Source organism: Hemiscyllium ocellatum, chromosome 32 (genome assembly GCF_020745735.1).
Source record: "Hemiscyllium ocellatum isolate sHemOce1 chromosome 32, sHemOce1.pat.X.cur, whole genome shotgun sequence".
Taxonomy (NCBI): domain Eukaryota; kingdom Metazoa; phylum Chordata; class Chondrichthyes; order Orectolobiformes; family Hemiscylliidae; genus Hemiscyllium; species Hemiscyllium ocellatum.
In genome coordinates, this window is record NC_083432.1 from 39039687 (window position 1) to 39056537 (window position 16851).

Sequence of the window (16851 nt, forward strand, 5' to 3'; positions counted from 1 at the left end):
AATCAACAGAACCAACAAATTCTCAGATTGGTATGCATTTAATGACGATTTCTTGTAACCTTTGAATCGATCATTGCCTTCAGTGAGTTGCCAGATGCTGATGAAACGCCATGTGATAAAATACCACAGAAATATTGTGTGTGTCCATACATTTTACATAACCTCGAATTGCAAATTGAATTTAAAAGATCAAGACAGAAAATCTTGGGGATATTAAGGGGAACCAATAAGGCAGATGAGGAGAAACAATTTCCATTGGTTTGGGAAATCTAGGACAAAGGAATAAATAATTTGGGACTAGGTGTCTGAGTCAAGAGAGGAGGGGGAGTGGCATTTTTGATAAGGGATAGCATTACAGCTGTGCTGAGGGAGGATATTCCTGGAAATACATCCAGGGAAGTTATTTGGGTGAAACTGAGAAATAAGAAAGGGATGATCACCTTATTGGGATTGTATTATAGACCCCCCCAATAGTCAGAGGGAAATTGAGAAACAAAGTTGTAAGGAGATCTCAGCTATCTGTAAGAATAATAGGGTGGTTATGGTAGGGGATTTTCCCTTTCCAAACATCGACTGGGGCTGCCATACTGTTAAAGGTTTAGATGGAGAGGAATTTGTTAAGTGTGTACAAGACAATTTTCTGATTTAGTATGTGGATGTACCTACTATAGAAGGTGCAAAACATGACCTACTCTTGGGAAATAAGGCAGGGCAGGTGACTGAGGTGTCAGTGGGGGAGCACTTTGGGGCCAGCGACCATAATTCTATTCGTTTTAAAATAGTGATGGAAAAGGATAGAACAAATTTAAAAGTTGAAGTTCAAAATCGGAGAAAGGCCAATTTTGGCGGTATTAGGCAAGAACTTTCGAAAGCTGATTGGAGACAGATGTTCGCAGGTAAAGGGATGGCTGGAAAATGGGAAGTCTTCAGAAATGAGATAACGAGAATCCAGAGAAAGTATATTCCTGTTAGGGTGAAAGGGAAGGCTGGTAGGTATAGGGAATGCTGGATGACTAAAGAAATTGAGGGTTTGGTTAAGAAAAAGAAGGAAGCATATGTCAGGTATAGACAGAATAGATCGAGTGAATCCTTAGAAGAGTATAAAGAAAGTAGGAGTACACTTAAGAGGGAAATCAGGAGGGCAAAAAGGGGACATGAAATAGCTTTGGTAAATAGAATTAAGGAGAATCCAAAGGGTTTTTACAAATATATTATGGACAAAAGGGTAACTAGGGAGAGAATAGGGCCCCTCAAAGATCAGCAAGGCGGCCTTTGTGTGGAGCCACAGAAAATGGAGGAGATACTAAATGAATATTTTTCATCAATATTTACTGTGGAAAAGGATATGGAAGATATAGACTGTAGGGAGATAAATGGTGACATCTTGCAAAATGTCCAGATTACAGAGGAGGAAGTGCTGGATGTCTTGAAATGGTTAAAAGTGGATAAATCCCCAGGACCTGATCAGGTGTCCCCAAGAACTCTGTGGGAAGCTAGAGAAGTGATTGCTGGGCCTCTTGCTGAGATATTTGTATCATCGATAGTCACAGGTGAGGTGCCGGAAGACTGGAGGTTGGCAAACATAGTGCCACTATTTAAGAAGGGCGGTAAAGACAAGCCAGGGAACTATAGACCGGTGAGCCTGACCTCGGTTGTGGTCAAGTTGTTGGAGGGAATCCTGAGTGACAGGATGTACATGTATTTGGAAAGGCAAGGACTGATTCGGGATAGTCAACATGGGTTGCGTGGGAAATCATGTCTCACAAACTTGAGTTTTTTGAAGAAGTAACAAAGAAGATTGATGAAGGCAGAGCAGAAGATGTGACCTATATGGACTTCAGTAAGGCGTTCGACAAGGTTCCCCATGGGAGACTGATTAGCAAGGTTAGATCTCATGGAATACAGGGAGAACTAGCCATTTGGATACAGAACTGGCTCAAAGGTAGAAGACAGAGGGTGGTAGTGGAAGGTTGTTTTTCAGGCTGGAGGCCTGTGACTAGTGGAGTGCCACAAGGATCGGTGCTGGGCCCTCTACTTTTTGTCATTTACATAAAGAGGTACAGTTAGTAAGTTTGCAGATGACACCAAAATTGGAGGTGTAGTGGACAGCGAAGAGGGTTACCTCAGATTACAACAGGATCTGGACCAGATGGGCCAATGGGCTGAGACATGGCAGATGGCGTTTAATTCAGATAAATGCGAGCTGCTGCATTTTGGGAAAGCAAATCTTAGCAGGACTTATACACTTAATGGTAACATCCTAGGGAATGTTTCTGAACAAAGAGACCTTGGAGTGCAGGTTCATAGCTCCTTGAAAGTGGAGTCGCAGGTAGATAGGATAGTGAAGAAGGCGTTTGGTATGCTTTCCTTTATTGGTCAGGAGTTGGGAGGTCCATGTTGTAGCTGTACAGAACATTGGTTAGGCCACGTTGGAATATTGCATGCAATTCTGGTCTCTTTCCTATCGGAAAGATGTTGTGAAACTTGAAAGGGTTCAGAAAAGATTTACAAGGATGTTGCCAGGGTTGGAGGATTTGAGCGACAGAGAGAGGCTGAACAGGCTGGGACTGTTTTTCCTGGAGCATTGGAGGCTGAGGGGTGATCTTACAGAGGTTTACAAAATTATGAGGGGCATGGATAGGATAAATAGACAAAGTATTTTCCCTGGGGTCAGGGAGTCCAGAAGTAGAGTGCATAGCTTTAGGGTGAGAGGGGAAAGATATAAAAGAGACCTAAGGGGCAACATTTTCATGCAGAGGGGGGTACATGTATGGAATGAAATGCTGGAGGAAGTGGTGAAGGCTGGTACAATTGCAACATTTAAGAGTCTTTTGGATGGATATATGAATAGGAAGGGTTTGGAGGGATATGGGCCGGGTGCTGGCAGGTGGGACTAGATTGGGTTGGGATATCTGGTCGGCATGGACGGGTTGGACCGAAGGATCTGTTTCCATGCTGTACATCTCTATGACTCTATGAATGAAGATAGGAACCACTTCTGCGTATCAAAGAGTCGTGGAGGTTTGGAAGTCTTGGAATACACCCAAGGGACTAAACTGTCATGAGCCAGACTACATATAGGCTCATCAAATTTTAATTCATATATATTTTTGTTAAAAGATGATTGATTCAGTCAAGGTGACTACGAGTATAAATTTAGTGGCTGCCTGAAGCATGAGAGAGATCCTAGAATGTCATGCCTGACAAAGTGTCAAGGAAGTCTCAAAGGGATGGACTTAAAAGGTAAAAATATAATACAAACTGACAGCAGTTATTTCATACTGTGAAAATGTTGGAAAAAAGACAGCAGTCTGGGTGAGAGATGTGTATTATGGCTTCACCTTCCAAGATTACACCACAACTTATAACCCCAGTCTATGTGTGCTCATGGGAGAAGGTGTGCTAGTGAGCTGGGAAGGTCGCAATCGAAGAATGCCCATAGACAGCTGTGCGGCGCAAGAAAAGGACTCTCTCACTTTGGTGGCTGGAAGCCAGCAAGCCAGTCAAAAAGAAACAGGATAAGAGGAGGGCCTGGCTCTAAGTACTATCAGGCAATGATCTTCAAAAGAAGGAAGGACAAAAAGTTTTTGACTAACCTACAAAGGCAATAATTCTGAAACCAACTGGTCAACTGTTAACATTTCAGTATCTACTCTTCACAAATGACTCACAAAGCCCGGACATCATGTTTTTTGACTTTTACCTTTGTTTTGGACTTACTTCTCTTTTCAACTCTGTGTGTATCTACATTGTGTTATTATTTATTCTCTTTTTCAGTAATTAATAAACTCAAGAAAACCTGGTCAAATTGGTTACTTGTAAAAAATAAATTCATTTGGTCTGGGAGAAAGGTCTTCATAAATGAAGGGATCCTGTGTAAATTAACCTTGTTATATATAACCAAGGTGATTAATAAGGAAGGGGAGCCAATTTATCCATCCTCACCCAGGGGCTTGACAGTTTGGGGTTTCCCATTTGGAGCTGTAATAACTTGGGGAACTTCACCCGGGGACTGGTCAAAAATGACAAATATTCAATTCCTGTTCCTCTACAGGCTTCCGATGTGCATTGATGCAAATTGGGTCTCTCATAATGTGGGGTTCAACATGATAACTCTCTCAAAGGTATCACTGTGATTCACCAAGTAGTTCTTTTGAAGATAGAATCCTTAAAATGTGAAAGCAGGCCTTTCAGCCCATCATGTCAAAATTGATCCTGCAAAGAGCATCCCCTACCCTATTCCTGTAACCCTGCCTTTCCCATGGCTAATCCGCCAAGACTGCACATTCCTGAACACTGGGTGTGGGCAACTTAGCATGGTCAGTCCACCTGACCTACACATCTTTGGACTGTGGGAGGAAACTGGAGCACCCGGAGGAAACCCATGCAGACACGGGGAGAATGTGCAAACTCCACACATTCGCCTGGGGTGGAATCGAACCCAGGTTTCTGGACTGAGAGGGAGCAGTGCTTCCCACTGAGCCACTGTGCTGCACTGCAGATGAAAACAAGGGAACTAGATAGATTTTTAAATAAGTAAGGGAATCAAAGATTATGAGGCAGAAAAATTAAGTTGAGGATTATCAGATCAACCATGATCTCATTGAACGGCAGAGCAAACTGTCTGGCCTACTTTTGCTTCCACATCTTATGGTCAGTGTACCACTAGACCTTCACAGAGAGCTCCTTACACTGCTTAATAAACAGCCAAGTGATAACTTACCCTAAAGACAATGAAAGTAAGGCCCTTTTCTATTTGCCTACGGTATCATGGCCCCTTACAAGCTGGAGAGCATATGTTTTATATAAGAGGGGTAAGATTTAAAAGGGATCTCAGGGGCAACTTTTTCACACAGAGGGTGGTGCGCGTATAGACGAGCTGCGAGAGGAAGTGGTAGAGGTGGGTACAATTACAACATTTAAAAGATAGGTACGTGGCTAGGAGGGAAATGAGCCGAACATAGGCAAATGGGACTAGTTCAGTTTAGGAAACTGCATGGAAGGGTTGAACCGAAGGACCTATTTCCGTGCTGTTTGACTCGATGAACTCTATGAACCAATTAAAAATTCTTTCAGAACATTTCTGCCAAAGAGCAACTAAAAAAAAACTTGAGGACTTGTTTTGCAGATGAAGTTTCAGAAATTGATGCGACTTTAGATGGTGGTGGTGTTGGGGTGTGTGGAAGAATGGAAGGATTTGTGGATAGCAGCAGATGAAGTGGAGTGGGGGTAGCTTGACATAACTTTGATTGGACACATTCACAGAGGTCTCAGGACACTGCCACTGCTCTGCACAGAAAAAAAAAATCCATCTCAATACTTTAATAACTACTAAACAAAAAAAAAAGAAAAATTGAAAAATAAATTAATTATCTCAGCGACCCTGTGCTTCCTCTCCAAGTTTCTGTTTTTGGACGTCAACCTTCAGTTTCTGGACACTTCTGGGCAGTCTGGGAACATTGGCAATTCCAGAAGGAGTCATCATCATCACCAGGATGGGCCAAATGGCCTGTTTCTGTGCTATCAATTCTGCCTTTCATTGAATCTCTACAGTACTGAAGCGGCCATTTGGCCCACCAGCTTTATACCAATCCTCCGAAGAGCATCTCACTCAAACCAAGCACCTCCATCCCCATACCTCCATATTTCCTCTGGCTAATCCACCCAGCCTGCTCATCCCTGGATTCTATGGACAATTTAGCAAAGCCAATCCACCTAACCCTGCACATCTTTGGACTGTGGGAGGAAACCGGAGTGTCTGGAGAAAACCCACACAGACACGGGAAGAATGTGCAAACTCCACACAGTCAGGTGTGGGACTCAGGTCCCTTGCGCTGTGAGGCAGCAATGCTGTGTAAGACAGATCTTTGTCCTCCGTTTGCTGTTCACTGTTTTTGGGAACTGAACATTCCCCAGACACAGTGATGAAGGCAAAATGGGTAGGTTCACCAGTGCTGTATTTTACATCAGCACCTGGATATTAATTGGCTAGCGGATTTCCTCTACCTTGGCTTAAAGAAAGGAAATTCGAGACTTTGCCAGTTGGAAAGGATTGATGCTGTAATTTGAGCAGCTGCCAGCCTCCCTGGGATGTTCATTCACTGTTTTTATTTATTCCAGTCCTTATCTGCTTCAAATTTGTAACAAACTGGAGATAGAATTGGGGCTATTAGATTACTCAGTCGTGATAAGTGAGAGGTTAGTTGAGCTTGGCACAGGCCTGTGGTCTTCAGTCTTTGAAATGGAACAGATCCTTCAATGCCTAATCACTTCCTGTGCTCTTAATTTGAGCTGCTCCTATGTTAGAGGTCTGAGTCTATTCTCTGAGTATAAATTAACTCACTGCAAAACCGGACTTTGATGTCTTCAGAAATATATACCCTGACATGAGAGAAGTTTCTGCACCTTTGGACTTTTTGAGAAACTTAATAAAGCAGTGTAACTTGCAGAAACCTGAAACCATTGTAGAGACCAGTGGGTGGAGGAGCACCCCCTGCAAAAGCCTCCTGCCATTTTGTATCTCAGTATTCTCCCTTCTGCTCTGTGTTCTCATTGATCTGTCTCAGGAAGTGAGAAGGTAGTTTTTGTGCTCTGTAGTTAAAATGGTGAAGCACTGTTGCAAATCTTATTGAAATGATCAGCTTTTCTTCATTTATTCATGGGAATGAGGGCATCACTGGCTAGGCCAGCATTTTTTACCCATCCCTAATTGCCCAGAGGGCAGTTAGGAGTCAACCACATTTCTGTGGGTCTGGAGTCACATGGAGGCCAGACCAGGTAAGGATGACAGTTTCACAGAGTCCCTACAGCATGGAAACAGGCCAAAAAGTCCACACTGACCCTCCGAAGAGTAACCCACCCTGACCCATTGCCCTATCCTATTATCCTCCATTTACCCCTGACTAATGCACTTAACTTACACATCCCTGAACACTACGGGCTATTCAGCATGGCCAATTCACCTGCACACCTTTGAACTGTGGGAGGAAACCCATGCAGACACAGGGAGAAGGGGAAAATTCCAACAGACAGCTGCCCAAGGCTGGAATCAACCCAGACTCCTGGCGCTGTGAGGCAGCAGTGCTAAAGGACATTAGTAAATCAGGAGGGTTTCCCAATAATTGGCAACGGATTCATGGTCATCATAACACTGTGAATTCCAGATTATTTTGAATTCAAATTCTACCATCTGTTGTGGCAGGATTGGAACCAGGGTGCCAAGAATATTACCTAAGTCTTTGGATTAATAGCCCAGTGATAATATCACATGGCCACCAACTCCCAATTATTTTGCATCTGTCATTTGCTTATTTTTCACACCTTCTCAGGTGACAGACAATGAAAGAGACTATGAAGAATCAAAAGGTCATTAATTGATCTAACCTTGGGAATTCCTCGAAGAGTACAAGATGTAGGAGCAGAAGTCATTCGGCCTGAGTCTGCCCCGCCATTCAGTGAGATCAGGGCTAACCTGATAATCCTCACCTCCACTTTCCGGCCTTCTCCCTATAACCCTTGATTCTCTTACTGGTTAAAAACCTGGTTATCTCAGGCCTGAATACATGGAACGACCCAGCCACAATACACCCATGGGGCAAAAAATTCCACAGATTGTCAACCTCTGAGAAAAACCTTTCCACCTTATCTCTGTCTTAAATGGGCAGCTCCTTATTCTGAGCTTATGCCCTCTGGGTCCTAGACTCTCCCACAAGGGGAAACAAACTCAGAATCTTCCTCATTTCAATAAGGTCTTGTCTCATTCTTACCGGTTCGCCTACCTGCGGCTCCAGACCCAAAGCAAAATGGGTGGTTCCTAACTCCCTTCTGGGCAGTTAGGGATGGCTAATAACTACCACGTGGATTAAAAATTTGTCGACTGATGTTGTATAACAGTATTGCAGGAATGTTGTCTCAGGAGCAGGAGTTGGCCATTTGTTCCATCATTGAAACATACTATTCCAAGTGAATGTGAATCCCAAGCCCTTTCAGATGAAAGATTCCATGACATTCTTTTACAGGAGAATAGTTGAGTTCACCCCAGTTCCTGGCCAATATTTTTCCATCAATCAGTATAAATAAAACAGATTATTTGGTATCAGAATTAATACCATTTAGAAGGAAGCCATTTGGCCCATTCAATTCATGCTAATTCTCTGTAGAATAATTTCATTAGTCCTGTGTCCATTAGTTCTTTATTTCCTTCAGGTGCCTATCCAATTTCCTTTGGAAATCATTAATCATCTTCACTTCCCTCACCCTTACAGGCAGCACGTTCCCACTCATTATCATGTTGCTGCTTGTGTGCAAACTGGCCACTGCATTCCTGACATTGCAACACTGAGTGGTTTTCAAAAGTAATCCACTGAGCACAGCGTATTATTGAAAGTCTGAGCATTGTGGAAAGGTGCCACGCAAATACAAACCATTCTAAAGGAATGAAGTGACATGTCATGCCTCACCTGTCCCTGTGTGGTGACGCCCTATTTTGGCGCAGCAACCTGTACCCATCAGTTATCCTCTGCCAATGGGAAATACAGCATCGCAATCCACAGTAGGGGCATTTGATCGTTTCAGCAGGTGGGCACGTAGAATCCTCTGGTGCAACCTAACCAACTGGCATCAGTCTGCTAACCTTCCAGAAAACTGACATTCCCACTGGCTGAAATCCCATCGGAGGCAGGATTGGAAGCAGAAAATTACAGACAGCAGCACGATTCCCACAGAGACTAAGGAGAACCCAACGCATTTAAAATAATCAGGGCTTGAAGCTGCTTTAAAACCTAATCATCTTACTTTGGCCTTCAAGTGAACTTTAGTCTGATTCCTTTGTGGTTCCTGGCGTCATCTGGATGCTCGTGGTTAGTAATGTACTGGCAGTTTCTGCTTGAGTTGTGCTTATTTGTTACATGGGATTTTATTCCCCGAATTTGAGACTGGAGAAAATACAGGGCTGCTATCATAGCCATTGAACTCGGGCATAGAGCATGCTGGGAAATTGGGGGTGCTAAGAGAGCAAGGCCAGGGATAGAAATCAAGGCCTGAGTGTTATTCCTTGCCTGACCCTTGACCCAAGCAAATTTGGCTCCGTCAGGCCCCAGGATCCTTGTTAACCATCCCCCACCCCTCCTGGCCCCTCACTGAGGCCTCCACATTTTCCTGCATTTGGTGGAGCCTGAGAAATCAAGGATGTGCCAGCATTAGGGTTGCAAGGCTGCGTTAATTTTAACATTCATTCAATCATTAAACATTACCAGAAATTTCCTCTTCTGTTTCCAGTGGCTGCCCTGTGCGTTCGTTGTCATGTGTGCATCTGTGGCAACCCTGATCAACTCCCACTCCTCGGCAGTAGGCTCGGGCTTGTTCTGCATGGTCTTCACCACCTCCTCCCGCCGTCGCTTCTCTCGGTTCTCCTCGATCAGTTTCCTCTTCGCGATGCGTTTGTCGTCATCCAGAACCACTAGACGGTGGAATGGAAAAGAGAAACCAGCTCATGGTCAGTCCTTGTGTCCGGCATTTCAAGAGAGTCTGCGCTGACCGTGAGTGAAGGAAAAATACCAAAGCAGTTAATCACCAGTGAGAAAACTGGACTGAGTGGTCGAGAGTGAAGGAAGGAGCTCACAAATCATTTTAAATTTGAAATCATAATGGGGTAGGGTGATAAAAGGAGTGAAAGCACCCAAGTCCCATGGTTTGTCTCAACTGTTCAAAGTGTCAGTTTTTGGATTTGTATAAAAGTTTAGGGATGACTGCTCTTTGACATAAATAAATGCATTGAACAATCAGAGTTTACTTGCCAACAAATCAGCATCATATTTCTCATGCAGTTGTGTGATCTATATACAGAACAACCCTGATTATCCAAATGAGATAGGTGGGGTGTATTTTCTTCGGATAACTGATTGTTCAGATAATTGATTTTTCAGATAACAGATAACGTTTTTACGGGACCTTGAGATCTTGGTTGCATAATCTGATATTTGGATAATTGATGGCCGGATAACCGAGGTTGTTCTGTATACTCATACCATTTTTTTAAGAGTTTGAATTTTGAACTAGTGGCATGTGGGATTTGGTCCGTATATAAGGTGGGGCGGGGTTTAATGATTCACTTGTCAGTCTTTCTGGAGCCATGATTTTTAAACAAGCATGTGCGAGAGAGAACATCTACTGGAACGATAATGGGGATTTATTTGCATTATGAAAGTTTTACAATTAAACAGAGTAAAGATTAAAACCATTAGCTTGCTTTTGGTTTAGAAGAATCAGGAATTGATTTCTTTTATTGCTTAAGAGAAATACCCATAGGTTTGGTTTCAGTTCATAGAAGACTGTTTGAGGTTAGATGAAAGAACAGTTTATTCTGCAGAAAGGAACTGTTTCAGAACAATAGCTTACCAGAATGTAAGTGTTTTGGTATGATTATTCCAGAACCATAAGTGTTTAGTTAGAACTCTGAAGGGTTTATTTGAAGCTTAGAAAGTTTAAACTAATTTGTGTTACAAAGCAAGCAAAAAGCTGTCAAGCTCTCCAAACCAGGAATTGAAAGAAACAAGTTAAATCAAACCTATAGATGTAATAGATGAGGTAACTCTCTGGTATTTAAGTACTGTTAAGTAACTAATGTCAGGATTGATAGGCTTTTGCTTCATTATGGGATTGTTCAAATTGTTTATTATATAAATAGCTTGGTTCATTCTATCTTATCTTCTTTTCCTTTGACGGATAAACTCCTGTTTTATTGTTAAAACCAAATCTGTAGCATTGTGTGCTTGCATTTCAGTTACAAATCACCTGGTTACATTAAACAAAACCAAAAGATGATCTATCAAACCAGATTTCAATCTGGTATCTGACTTGCCTCAGCTGGGATCATAACACAGTACAAATTTTTGTTCCTTCTTTAAAAATTTGTTTTCTTATGAAACACTTTGATCGTTGACTCTTTTTTCCAGAAATATTCAAGTCCTATAATATCAAATGACTAAAGCAGTAAAAATTGTGACATCGGTCAGTAAAGTCAAACAAAAGTGAGATAGAATTAGCATTTCTTTTGTGAGGGACAGAATTAATAAGCAGGGGAGGTAGTTCTAATCAAAAATTAGTTAGGTTACAAAATAAAAACCAAACGAACTATGGCTGCTGTACATCAGAAACAAAAACAGAAATTGCTGGAAAAGCTCAATAGGCAGCAGCTGCAGAGAGTTCTGAGGAAAGGTCATTGGACCCAAAATGTTAGCTCTGATTTCTCTCTGTAGATGCTGCCAGACCTGCTGAACATTAGTTAGATTACCCTTGGGGTACTGTGTACACTGAAGGTCCTGTATAAAACTAGAAAACATCACTGTAAGATCATCATTAAACAATTAAGGAAGGAATTCAGAAATTACTTCTTTATCCAGAGAAAGTGGTAAAGATGTGAAACTTGCTGGCCTTGAGAGTCCTCGAGAAGGCTCCTTCCATTTTCTTCATAAATTAAGATCCCATTGGGTTTAGTGTCATCAGCAAATTTGGTATCATTTCAATTGGTTCTCTTATTGGCTGTTTATGCTAGAAATGACAGAGCCATAGAGATGTACAGCACAGAAACAGACCCTTTGGTCCAACTTGTCCACGCGGATCAGATATCCCAACCTAATCTAGTCCCATTTGCCAGCACTTAGCCCATATCCCGCTAAACCCTGCCTATTCATGTACCCATCCAGATGCCTTTCAAATGTTGTAATTGTACCAGCATCCACCAATTCCTCTGGCAGCTCATTCCATACACATATCACTCTTGGCATGAAAAAGTTACCCTTGAGGTCCCTTTTAAATTTTTCTCCTCTCACCCTAAACCTATACCCTCTTGTTCTGGATTCCATACCCCAGGGAACAGACGTTGTCTATTCACTCTATTCATGCTCCCGATGATCTTATAAACCTCTATAAGGTTACTCATCAGCCTCCAATTCTCCAGGAAAAACAGCCCCAGCCTGTTCAAACTCTCCCTACAACTCAAATCCTCCAACCCCTGGCATCCTCAAAAAGATCTAATATGACTTTATTGAACATGATTTAGCTTTCATAAATCCGTGTTGAATCTGCCCAGTTTGCCATGATCCTTACAATGGGCAGTTACCACCCTGCTTACAATGGATTCTCTTATTTTCCCTACCCCTGACGTCAAAATAACAGTTCTGTCCTTTTCCACCTTCCCTCTCTCCTCCCTTCTTAAACAGTGGGTTTTCATTTGCCGTTTTCCAGTCAGCAGGAACCTATTCAGAATCTAAAGAATTACGAATAAAAACTACCTATACATCCACAACACCTAATGCTACTTCCCTGACTCTCTAGGATGAATTTGGTCTGATGCAGGAGAGTTATCCACCCTCAATCCAGCTAATATATCCTCTTTGCTCATCCTAATTTCTTTTAGCCCTTTGGTTAAGAAAGCCCAACCCTTATCCTTCCACAAGTTCTTCAGTTAATTAATATTTTTGGGTGATTTTCCCATGTGGACAGATACAAAATTAGATTAGATTCCCTACAGTGTGAAAACAGGCCCTTTGGCCCAACAAGTCCACACTGACCCTCCAAAGAGTAACCCACCCAGACCCATTTCCCTCTGACTAATGCATCTAACACTGTGGGCGATTTAGCATGGCCAACTCACCTAACCTGCACTTCTTTGGATTGTGGGAGGAAACCGGAGCACCTGGAGGAAACCCACACAGACACATGGAGAATGTGCAAACTCCAGTCACTGGAGGCTGGAATCAAACCTGGGATCCTGGTGCTGCGAGGCAGCAGTGCTAACCACTGAGCCCACCATGCAAGTTTCGCCACCATCCCCTTGTTCTTCACTGTAAATTCTCAACTCCCCATTTGCATTGGGTCAAAGATTATTCTTACTAATCTTTCTTCCTTTCACACATCAACAGAAACCTTTGCAGTACACTTTAACGCCCCTCGAACTTCTCATCAGCATATCTTAAAGCAACACAGCTCTGAAAGCAATCATATACAATAGTGAAAATGTCAGAGGATGTGTATGATGGAAATCTGAAACAAAATGAAAGGTCACTGGACATAAATTCTGCTTTTTTTCCACAGATATTGGTGAATTTCCCCCTAAATTTGTGTTCTAATACACAATCGGGGCTCCTCTTTTTTTTTGGATGATCGATATTGGCTTTGCTGTCTCCTCAGAGTAGATAAGGTGTGGTGCTGGAAAAAGCACAGCAGGTCTGGGGGCATCTGAGGAGCAGGAGAGTCGACGTTTCATGAAGGAGCCTTCATGCTGTAGCCTCCCCTGTTTTCCATTCTATCATCAATCTTCTGTTTCCTTCCTTCTTTGCTTCTGCCCTTTGTTTAAAGCAGGTTCACATCCACGACTTTTCTCAATCCTGCTAATCGATCCCTGGCCTCAACTGTCAATTCTCGGAGAAAGTGCGGACTGCAGATGCTGGAAATCAGAGTCAAGAATGTGGTGCTGGAAAAGCACAGCCAGTCAGGCAGGCATCCGAGCAGCAGGAGAATCCCCGTTTCGGGCAAGAGCCCTTCATCTTGATGCTCCTGCTCCTTGGCTGCTATCTGACCTGCTGTGCTTTTCCAGCACCACACTCTGAACTGCTAATTCTGTTTCTCTCTCCTCAGAGACAGCATACAGCACAGATTTTTGGGGATGTTTATAACTGAGAGACTCTGCAGCCCAACATTCACTTGTAGAGTCCAGCACTCAGGGCCCATGGAAATACTTGGACTTTTCAGTCTTTCTGTGGATGCTTGTAAAAGTTCTTCGCCTGTGACCAATCTTTTGCAGTCAGTTATGGCTTACATGAAAAAAATGGCCCTGGTTGTGATTCTCTCATCTGTTGTTTCAAGAATTTATAAGTGCTCTAAAAGCTTGCATTGTCCCACTACGCTCAAATCTAAAGAGGATTAAAATGCTAATACTATGCATGGGTGCACTTTCAGTAGATTTGAATTCAGACATTACCCAAATTTAAACCAAACCCTTTCCAGACTAGGATACGCGGGAATGTTTGTGCACTGAATGTCCTGGAGACTGTTCACACATTTTGTTTTTTTGCAAATAACTGGTGTGATCACATCTGCCAAGTAACAGCTAGCCCATGTCCAGGGTTCAGATTGCAAACTTTACCTCAGATTGGAAAAGAAAGGATTTGTTTGAGGCCAAGTTGACCGTGTGAGGACAGCTCATGCCACAAAGTGAAAGGGGTGGGCTGGGGAGGGTCCACAGACTTTCAGAGCTCCCTTAAAATTACACATTAAAGTACATTGTTCTTTTGAGACTAGACTTTTCCTCTACTTGATATTCATCTATCAGGCTGATGTTGTGAATTTGCGTCAGGTTGGTTTCCATAAGCCTGGAAGATGAGCAGTCATGTTGCATTTTTAAAAAGAGTAATCAGGCTGTTGACCTGTTGGATCTTGTCATTTTCATACATTCTCCACCAATTCTGCATGAGCTTTCCTTGTGATGTTCCCTCGGGGCTGCACCCAGGGAGTGACTGGAGACCTTGGAGATACGGGGTGGCATGGTGGCTGAGTGGTTAGCACTGTGCCTCACAGCACCAGGGATCAGGGTTCGATTCCAGCCTCGGACAACTGTCTGTGTGGAGTTGGCACATTCTCCCCATGTCTGTGTGGGTTTCCTCCCACAATCCAAAGATATGCAGGTCAAGTGAATTGGCCATAAGACGAGGTGCATTAGTCAGGGGGAAATAGGACTGGGTGGGTTATTGTTCAGAGGGTTGATGTGGACTTGTTGGCTGAAGGGCTGTTCCCACACTGTAGGGGCTCTAATCTAACCTAAATTCACTGTCAAAATACTGGAACTCTGTCGTGAGCAATGCTACATGGACTGCAGAAGCTCAATGAGGCAGGTCTTCACCACCTTCTCCAGGGCTATAACTAAATGTTGGCCCAGCCAGTGACACCAATACATCATGAATGAATAAAACTAAACTTACCTCTCTTTGTAGCCATGATGACAATGTTTATCATTCTCAAAATGATCCCAGGGATATTATATAAGGGTGAAGTTGAGGACTCTGGGTCTGTACATGATGGAATTTAGAAGGATGAAGGGGAGCCCTCATTGAAAGTTACAGAATACTGAGAGGCCTAGATGGGGTGGATGTGAATAAGGTGTTTCCACTAGCAGGTGAGATGAGGACCCAAGGGCACAGCCTCGGCATGAAGGGATGATGGTTTAGAACTGAGACGAGAGGGAATTTCTTCAGCCAGAAGGTGGTGAATCTGTGGGAACTCTTTGCCACAGAAGGCTGTGGAGGCCAAATTGAGTGTATTTAAGACAGAAATAGTAAGGATCGCCATTGATAAAGGGCATCTAAGGTAGTGGGGAGGAGGCAGGAGAATGGGGTTGAGAAACATATCAGTCATGATCAATGGCAGAGCAGACTCAATGGCCTTATTCTGTTCTGAACTATATGTTGAGTTAAAGAGTTGCCTTCTCTCTTTCAAAACAGCGCCATCCCACTTGGGAGGCCAGTGAACTCTCCAGGTAAGAGATGAACAAATGTTCCCTACTCTCTGATATATACACTTATATCTGATTTATGTTTAATATGGGTCGATTTAGCAGGACTTTCGGGCTGTTAAGTTTTGGTTTTGGCTGAAATTCAAACCAATTGTTGGACAAGGACATGTTCGTGCCAAGAAAAATGTCACCATTTTGAGCTGGCAGTCAGTCACAGAGAGAAAAATAGAGAAGGACTAAAGCAATAAAGCACTGCCTTCCTGCATTCCCCAAAACAGAACTCAACATGACAAAGATGCCTGAACTTTAACAGATTTGGTACCAAGACATTTACCCTGAAAGCTATTGGTCTGCCTGCACAAACAACTTACTCCTCAAACCAATGAGGTCTGTAAATAATGAATAGCAGTTGTCACACATTAAGTATACAGTATGTTAACATTCTCTTCAAACACTGTGCTTGCAAAAAAACCTGCGCGATTATTTGAGAGATTCAATTGTTCCGATGTCAGAATGCAAGCTGATCAAACTTTATCAATCTAAATCCTAATTAAAAACACCTACTTTTTCCATATTCTTCCTCTATCACATGACAATCTACACAATTCTACATTACGTAGGTCAGCTCCACATACACAGATTTCATTTGGTTTCAACAAGAATCTTTATCCAATGGCTGATTCACTACTTGGTTGCCCTGTTGAAGTTACAATCCTGATACAGATAGGGGTTATTTCACTAAATGAAACCTTTAGTTCTATCCATCTCTGATTTAATCCATTCCACACAAATCTATTTCAATGTCCTAATGGGATAGTTCTCTGCAGAACACACTGGCATGTCATCACTGCAGTGACCCAACTGGCCACTGATTAAAGATCACATTGAATTCAATGGTTTGGTGGTCACTGCATGTAAATGAACTCTTACCTGCCCACAAAGAGGTGGACACAAATAGAAGTCAATTGTAATAGCAGTCAAACATTAGCAGACTTCAGGTCAATGATTAATCCGTTCCATATGGCGCCAGTGAAATCAAGGCAAAGACATATAGGGCTGCTTGGGGTGATACAGGCCAGGAAGAAAACATTCAGCCAATCAACTCTGTGCTGGTCCCTTGGTGGGTGGAGTCATAGAATTTTACAGCTCAGAAAATCCTTATCATGTCTGCATTGGTCATCAAACATCCATCGATTCTATCCCCATTTTCCAGAAGTTGGCCTATGGCATTGTGTCGAGAGTGTGGTGTTGTGTCGAAGATTCCTGATGAAGGGCTTATGCCTAAAACATTGATTCTCCTGCTCCTCGGATGCTGCCTGACTTGCTGTGCTTTTCCAGCACCACAC

General features: G+C 42.8%; 1 protein-coding gene across 3 annotated transcripts in view; it reads right to left on the reverse strand.

Annotated features, from left to right (window-relative positions):
• Positions 1-16851, reverse strand: part of LOC132830779 (thyroid hormone receptor alpha) — a 368439-nt gene that overhangs the window by 8972 nt on the left and 342616 nt on the right. For all 3 annotated transcript variants that reach the window (XM_060848624.1, XM_060848622.1, XM_060848623.1), the window contains one exon: positions 9252-9457. In XM_060848624.1, coding sequence (XP_060704607.1) covers positions 9252-9457 — 206 coding nt within the window. The remainder of the gene's footprint in view (positions 1-9251; positions 9458-16851) is intronic.